The sequence below is a fragment of the Aulonocara sp. 'chitande type north' Nkhata Bay genome, linkage group LG4 (genome assembly GCF_057382095.1).
Source record: "Aulonocara sp. 'chitande type north' Nkhata Bay isolate Kocher_YH1m ecotype deep benthic linkage group LG4, A_spYH_male_GT1.1, whole genome shotgun sequence".
Lineage (NCBI taxonomy): Eukaryota > Metazoa > Chordata > Actinopteri > Cichliformes > Cichlidae > Aulonocara > Aulonocara sp. 'chitande type north' Nkhata Bay.
The window spans coordinates 19,516,898-19,525,093 of record NC_141347.1 but is presented as its reverse complement, the minus strand read 5'-3'; the positions used below and the strand labels follow the sequence as shown (position 1 = coordinate 19,525,093).

Sequence of the window (8,196 nt, the reverse complement as noted above, 5' to 3'; positions counted from 1 at the left end):
CGCTGGATTCTGAGGACTCTCCTTATCAATCTTGCACCTTCCGCAATGGGTGGCTCGCGTATACGGACCGGACATGGCTGCGACAGGCTTCCCAAATCCACCTTCGCTTTTATAGCCGTGGTCTCCCATCTTGATTACACGAAGTAAATTGCAATTACTACTCTGAAATATGAATTACATCTGTAATAATCACATACATGTAATAGAATGTTAATAGTACATTTCCCTTTTTTAGGAAATGACCTGTATGTATCTGTGTGACATCAATAAAAGGATCAAGTGCTGCATTATCTTTAGTTACATTGATGTTATTTATTTATGGTACAACAGTGGTAAAATATCGCTGTTGCTTTCGTATACATGAAGCGGAAATACCTGAGTGGCCGCGATCTAATCCTGTTTACATAAAGTAAACCTGCTCCCGAGCAGGTTTACGCTTACGGCTCTGTTGCTATGACAGCAAGTCCCGGATGGGCTTCGAAGAACCGAACGATCCAGGATCACGCGAAATCGTCAACAGTCAAATCCAGCTAACTTACTTAGCGAGGTACGAAGAACAGGCCCCAGCTCCCAGTTTGGAAGTTTAGAAACTTTCATTTCTGACAAAACATATAGGTATGTCTAGATTAGGTGACCCCCTGAATCCTCCTTTAGTTGTGTTGTAATAGGTCTAGGCTGCTGGGAGGCTTCCCTCGATCTATTGAGTGCTTCTTCTTCAAGCTGCTCTTTTCACTTGTCTGTCTTTATACATCACTTCTGTATTTAGTCATTAGCAATTCTTAAACTCTGCCCATCACTCCTGTAGTTTACCTTTTGTCCTCTTTCTCTTCGCTCTCTTCTTTTTTTCTCTCACCCCCACCCAGTGACAGTAGATGGCTGCACCTCCCTGAGCCTGGTTGTGCTTGAATTTGTCCCTAAGTCACCAAGTGCTTGCTCATAGAGGGTTGTGTGATTGTTAGGGTTTCATTCTAATACTGTATCTTGCAAAATTAAGTGCCTTGAGGTGACTGTTGTTGTGAATTGGCACAATATAAATACAATTTAATTGAAATATATTTGCATTGCACCAGCTCAAACCAGGATAGACTCTACAATATCAGAGCAAGAACCCCCAAAATCACAAAGCACCCTATGAACCGGCACTTGGCAACAGTCGAGAGAAGGAACTCCCTTTCATTAGGTTTATATGTGAGACAGAATCACACTCAGAGAAGAACAAACATCTGCCTTGGCCAGCTGGGAAAGAGAAGAAAGACCATGAACAACAAAAGACAAAATAAAACCTGAAGGATGGTATAGATAAAAGATACAACATGCAACAGAGCATTCAAAAAAAAAAATCACATGGGTATGGAAGAAGTGGTCAGGGCATCCCGGGAAGCTCCTCCACAGCCTGCGTCTAGAGCCCCTGTTTGAAAAATATAAACATGATAATTAGCACATCACAGACATCGTCTTTAAAGACGCATTTTACCTTTTAATCCCAGGCCCAGAAGTTCTGTAACCACCATGTCTTTGAATGAGACCTAATCCCCATTCCTCTCTGCAATATACTATTATATTGACTCCCCGACTGTGGTGTCATCAGTGTGTTGAAACCCAACTCATATGCAGTCATTACAATAAAATAAATAATTTAGTACAGTCTTCTTTACCTGTGTTAAAAGACTAAAGAAGTACATAAGGAGTATTTGTCTAAACTAGGGTTGCCCAGGAAGTCATGTTTAAGTACTTTATGTCTTGATCCCTTTCATTTAGGATCAACGAATAGAGTGCGGTTCCTTCTGCAATGAATTTGCCTTATCAGAGAAGATGTGCTGCTGCCATCTAGTGGCAGCAGCACAAAAAAGTTGATCAGAATCAGAATACTTTATTGATCCCTAGGGGAAATTATAAACAATATAAACATTAAAGTGCATTTTTAGGCAAACCATTGAGCAGAAGGACACACTGTTTTCAATTAGAACATTAGATGTTAGTGTAGTGATGTCAGTACTTAAAGAATTGGAGTAAAGTGCTGTTGTTTCACAGCACTTCACTCCAAGTGTTGTCCAGCTGCGTATTTGTGTAATTTGTTCCTAATTATATTCATTAATAAACCATTTTTTGAGTTCTCACACAGTGTTCAGTTAAAAGTTTTTAAACATTCAAGATCATAATTTTATTTGCTAAGGTACATTGGAAATGTTTCACAAAGAGACTGTATTATACAGAATTAGAAAAGCGCAACAAAGTGATGAAATTATTGTATAAATACACAAATCTGAAACAACATTTTAAAGGTGAACCGAAAACAACATTCAGATACGTTTAAATCCGACGTCTTCGGCAAGATCCAGTGCAAATTTAGAAGAATGCCATTTAAATTGAATCAATTTATAGTCTTTTTCAACAGCATGACCAGAAGAGCGTCACGTCCAATAAACATTCTAAACACACACATTTATAGTCGCTAATAAACTTGAAAGATCTTAGCCTTGATATCTCCATGAGTATCACTGGCAGAAACCTCAAAGTTGGACTTGATGATCTGCTGCTGTTATTAGAGCTTATCCTGGAAGGTTACGACAGATGACAGAAATGCGTCGCTGTCGAGGCACTCTCTGCCCGTTGAACACAGACTCCTCATTTTTCAGGATCTCATGAGTGAACTTATATCTGGCCTGGTCCCTGCACAGGTGTAAAAAGGACAGGGTGAACCTTTGTTAATTGCAAACTGCCACAGCTGCTTCTTTACTATAACCATTCAGCCTTGTGTATTAATCAAAATCTCAAACACGTCATATTTAGGAAACATTAAGACAGATATGAGGCAAATGCAGCACCTCAGTATGTAGAGGGAGCGTCGGGAAAGCAGCAGATCCAGCCATTCACTGGGTGTGTCCTCCTTCACTAAGCGCATAATACTGTCAGACAACAGACTCAACCCTGCAATGGTGCTTCCACAGAACTGGAAAAAGTTAGAGAGTAAGATCACCATGTGTGCAACTTTTTTTTTTTAGAAAGCCACTGTGCAAAAATCCTGGCAAACCCACCTTGACACTGTCGATGTGGGGCTTGATGTAGCCAGTCTTGTCCAAATCTATAACGTGCACAGGGCCGAGGAGCTGGCTACATTCAGGAAATGCTGTAGATCGGACCCGATTCAAGATCTCCTCACATGCCGCGCCCCACCTCAGACGCTCAGTCTCTCTGTACCCGTGGATTGCCTAAATGTGCAGGAAAAACAAAGTCGGTCTCACAGCCTGTGTTACTCTGAAGAGAAAACAGTTCAACTACACTGATCAGTGACAGTGTTAGGTGTGAATACAGCTATAGCTCTGTGATGCAGTTAAAAACGAACTACTGTACTTTATGTTGTTTATCACTGAGGTCATAGGGGGGGTGTTGGACTGCATTACTGTCAGAAGTGTGTCTAATATTTTATCCTGCCTCATAAACGTTGTTGGGTTAGACAAACTATCAGAATCACTTCTAATCACAGTGCAGTAAACCACCTTCACCTACACCTTTTTAAATATTCAATACATTCAACTTTCCTAAAGTTTCAGTCAACAATGAACCTGACTTACATCGTCCCAGTGATCAAATTCGTAGCGTTTCTTCTTCAGGCCTGGGTCCAGCTCCCGCAGAAAAGCAGCCTCTTCTGCCTCAGTGATGAAGTCCGTCCTCACCTCCACCTGCGAGCGCAGCTTCTGCACCAGCTCCGGGCTGGAGCCCACCATTGGAGCTTCATCCCCGAGAGGTAACAGGCCACTGGTGGCCCCGGAGCTCAGACAGCGCGGGTTACCGGTGCAAAGAGCTGGCTTGTGGATTTGCTTTAACACAGCCAACAACACTTTCATCGTCCCTGTCGATGTATTATTAGTTAGTGTCCTTATAAAGCCCCCGTTTACCTTCAGCGGCGTTTCGGTCTTGTTGACATAAGTCAAGCAGATATGGGAGGCGCCATGTTGGAAACGCAAAGCATTGTGGGGCTCGAAGTCTTTTCTTTTTCAGTAAAACGCCGGAAAAACAAAATGTTTGACCTCCGTCATCTCAAAGATAATGCCACCCGTACCATGCAAACCATATAAAAGGATAAGAATGAAAATAAATTTACAAAAAATAGTATTACAAATTAGAGTTACAAAAAACCCTATAAAACATTATACAAAAGATATTCTATACAGATTTCTTTTTAAATATTTTATTTATTTATTTATTTTAATGGCGAACTGCTATGGTACCATGAGTGTTTGGATTTTTTCCCCTTATTAATAAACACCTTTATTACGAAACTGAAGTTTGGTGTTTATTGTGTTATCTTTAATATTTAATATTTAAATTTGTTTGATGATCTGAAACATTTAAGTGTGAGAAACATACAAAAATAAATAAATCAGGAAGATGGAAAACACTTTACACATCACTGTATGTCCTTTAACCTGGGATAAACAGATTTCTAAGTCTGTGGAGGGAAAATAGTATGGTCAACAGTATCAGATCCTGTGGTCTGGTCTCATATATATGTGACCCATATGTCTAACACGCCTTCATGTACATTAATTCCAGCCACAGTTAAGGCTCAGTGAGAGCAAACTCTCTTACAGGTTTAATAAATACAGGGAACCATATGCTGCAATTTATCCATGTGAACACTGGAGGGAACTGAATGCCCATGATTACAAACTGAATCAGCTTAATCAGCACATTTCAACTAGTAAAAATGTTTAAGCCTCCACACAGGAGGTGGTGTTTTTCCCAATTTGTTCATCACTAACTGTATCAATAGTGTTTGACAAAATATACACAAAGATCTTTTTTTGTAATTGCCAGGCTTTAAATCTCTTAACCTGCTGCACAGGATTTTCATGACAACTTATGCAGAAACTGGATTAAGAAAAAAAAAAGCTAACATAGAAAGTAATAAAAATGTATAAAAAGAGTTTATACAATTTCATTAATCCACTGAGTGACTCTGAATCTGTGCGAAATTTTGAAAGCTGTAAAAATGAAGAATGTGAAAAAAAAAAAAACAGGAGAAAGGAGGGAGTTCATAGAGGAGATGATGACTTCATCCTCACTGGATAATCCCAAGGAGAAAAAAAAATGCTTACTTGGCCTACTTACCACTAAGGTTAGCACATCCACTCTCCTGCTCCCTCTTTTGGTTTGTATCCAGGCAAACTCTTATAGAAGGAAAGTGAGGTATTTCCTTTACCCCCACAAGAAGTACATTGCTTTTACATTGAAGTTAAATTGTGATTTAAATATGCAAAGATAAAGTGAAAAAGATGTTTCCATGTAGAGGACCACCTGCTTTACTCTACTTATAACTACCTTAATAATTCTGGATGTTTAAAAATGTAAAACGTGAGCTTCTTCTAGCACTGATAAACTTTAGTCCACCATCCTTCCTCCTACAGAGACAGATATGTGTGCACGTGATTCCAAACATCCGCATGAATCCCCTGCATAAAAAAGGTTAATTTGAGCTCCTTCTGTGAGCCTATAGTATTGGTCTCAGTCAGTGAACATCCACAATAACACACATATCTCCTCCTCATACAACTGATGTGATTCCCACTTCGTTGTTGGATGCCATGTTGCTGCCCCCAGCATTACATTCATCCAGCCATGACAAGCGTTATGAAGAGTGGGTTCATATTTCAATTCCCAGTTGGTGGACTCATTTAAAGGCTCTGTGATTCACTGAATTATCATGGGTCAGATTCTCCTGGAGGCATCACTATGCCTTCTGTTGAATCAGCCCCCCCCCCCCACACACAGTTTTCTGAGGCTGAACACCTGAGTACTCAAATACCTCAGAATTCAGGTTATGTAAAGATGATGATGCTGTAACAACAGGAAAATAACACGTTTGACCCTTAGAGCAATCTGTCGTTTTTTGTTTGCTGTGTATAATGTGAGCCAGTGTTACAGAGGTTTACATGAAAATCTGCGACTGGTCTGTGGAGTGCCGGGTTCAGCAGGGGCGGAGTGCTCTACATGCATCCAGCGATTGAATTATTCAGTCTTATGAATCATTGAGTCACGACACTCCTTTTTAGGTCCTCGCCTCTGAGCTGCAGCCTCACAGCTACCCGCTATTTGAACATCTGACAGAGGAAGAAAAACAACAGAGAACTATTCAGACATGTTCAATCTCTACGGATGGGATAGACTAGCTTTTGTGTGTGTTGCATTTACATCCATGATTCCATCATTTTTTAACAGGTTGACGAGTAATTCTGTCCTGATTATTCATCTTCCTTCTTTGACTAAAGTCAAACTTAATTTGGTTCTCTAGCCAGTTATGCAGAAACATTATTTTTTTTTCAAAGATGTCCGTGTTGTCCGTATTTGTGTATATTCTACAGTGCTGTGCAATTTGTATATGCACAAACATACATGAAAATAAAGTATAACAAGTAAAAACATTGTTTCTGTAATTCCAACACCTCCTGCTTTGCAATTTTTTTCTTCTTTTGTGCTTTTGCAAGAGGCTGCTAATAACAAAGAGTCTAAAAAGATGCAATTTAAAATTTGTTCATCCCTTGAGTTGAGGTGACATTTTGATGCTTGGATAATTCTGGGGTCAGTGTTCACAGAAAACAAACAACAACAATAAAAATTCCTCTAAAATGGTGCGGTACAAGGATTGGACTGACAATAAGTAAAAAGCAGCCATTGTCCAAAGAAAAACTTTGATCATAACAAAACCTGGAGAACTATTGCTGCAGACCAAGACAAATTCAAGACAGTATTAAAAGAAATGAGGCATATGTTGAGACTTTTGCACAGATTTTTGACCCCAAACTGAATTTAAAACACTACCTGAAGTTCTAAAAAAGCAGTCAGCATACTGCACTGACAATTACAAGCACTTAACAGGAAAAGTATGCGGGATAGTTGTGATATTTAACTTGATGGATTAAAAAACAATGCCCCTATGACAGATATGAACAATGTCAGCATCTTTACCATTGCACCTTCTTATGAAATTAATTATTACTGTGAACATCATATGAACTAAAGTCTGGGTTGCCCAAAACATCTTTCTTCCACTAAATGAGAGAGGTAAGTAAAAACGTGTGGTTTCAGTCATAGAAGTAAAATCACAATAAATACAGCCTGTTTATCATTTACCGCAGTCTTTTTTATAGAGACAGTTCATGTGCTCTGGTGAGGTAACAATGTTTTGTGCATGGGTGGCCTTGGTGTTGTTGCTCCGCAGTGCTTCTTATGCCGGCTGTGTGGAATAACAGGTTTGGACAGAAGGAGCTGCTCCTTAAAGCCTCTGGCACTGAACAGCAATAGATAATTTCACAGATCAACACACACAAGTGTAAATACACACATTTATGAACAAACACACACAGCATGTAACAGTCTAGAGGTTTTGGAAAGACAATGTTTCAAAAACAAGATTCAAATGACAATCATTAGTAACGTTATTTAAATGCTAACGCACATAACTCACAAGAAGGAAACGTAACAGCCGACACAGAGTATAATTATCTTATTAGGTTAATAATGAATAATGAATACATCATTGTGTTAACTAATCCCAACTCTGCATTTTGTCACAAGATATAAGGCGTAACGTCTTTGCCAAACTCACTTTCTTGTGTTTATTTAGAACAATAGGTTTGTGGTTTTGAATCTTGGCCAGGGATTCATTCACTAAGGATCCCCAAGCTAGGCCCTGCATGCTACCCCAGCCTACCTTGGGCAAGGGGTACTCAAGGGACATTGCCTGGCTTAACAGGTTCCGTGTTAGGTGTTGAGAAACTGGGACACATTGATGAGAAGTGGGCACATATGTACAAGAACTGAGAAGATCAAATTGATGGAATGCAACTAAGTGAGCTGACCCAGTGAGATCAAGGATTCAGATAGAGGAAGTTCAGCATGAAGAACATGTGCGGGAGGATGTTAGTCAATTAAGTGAGGTGCAGAAGGGCATCATGATGGACAGGTGCAGAATGAAAAAAAAAAGTACAACAAGATGTTCATAGCAGAGGCTGAGGCATAGCTCTGGGCACTAGACTGAAGAGATATACCAGACAAGCAGAGGCCAAGAGAATAAACGCTCTTCAAAAATCCATTGAGGGTGTGCTCTCAGGTAAAAGGGTAGAATAGCACCAAGGCAGACCCAACAAGAGCTAAAAATGACAAATACTGGAAAAACATCTGTGAGAAGGAGGTGTC

General features: G+C 39.7%; 1 protein-coding gene across 1 annotated transcript; it reads right to left on the bottom strand.

Annotated features, from left to right (window-relative positions):
• Nucleotides 1-2,146: 2,146 nt before the first annotated feature.
• alkbh7 (alkB homolog 7, RNA demethylase) lies at nt 2,147-4,012 on the bottom strand. The gene is made up of 4 exons (XM_086288941.1): nt 3,573-4,012; nt 3,036-3,209; nt 2,826-2,950; nt 2,147-2,670 (listed from the first exon to the last, which is right to left on the bottom strand). The coding sequence occupies exons 1-4, from the start codon at nt 3,843-3,845 to the stop codon at nt 2,550-2,552; spliced, it is 693 nt and encodes a 230-aa protein (XP_086145067.1). The 5' UTR covers nt 3,846-4,012; the 3' UTR covers nt 2,147-2,549.
• Nucleotides 4,013-8,196: the final 4,184 nt, after the last annotated feature.

Excerpts from the sequence above, each read along its gene's own strand:
- alkbh7 (XM_086288941.1), bottom strand. The coding sequence starts at position 3,845 with ATGAAAGTGTTGTTGGCTGTGTTAAAGCAAATCCACAAGCCAGCTCTT. Across the intron at positions 3,210-3,572 it reads AATTTGATCACTGGGACGAT|GCAATCCACGGGTACAGAGA; the intron begins GTAAGTCAGGTT and ends CTGCACATTTAG. Across the intron at positions 2,671-2,825 it reads CGCTCCCTCTACATACTGAG|GGACCAGGCCAGATATAAGT; the intron begins GTGCTGCATTTG and ends ACACCTGTGCAG.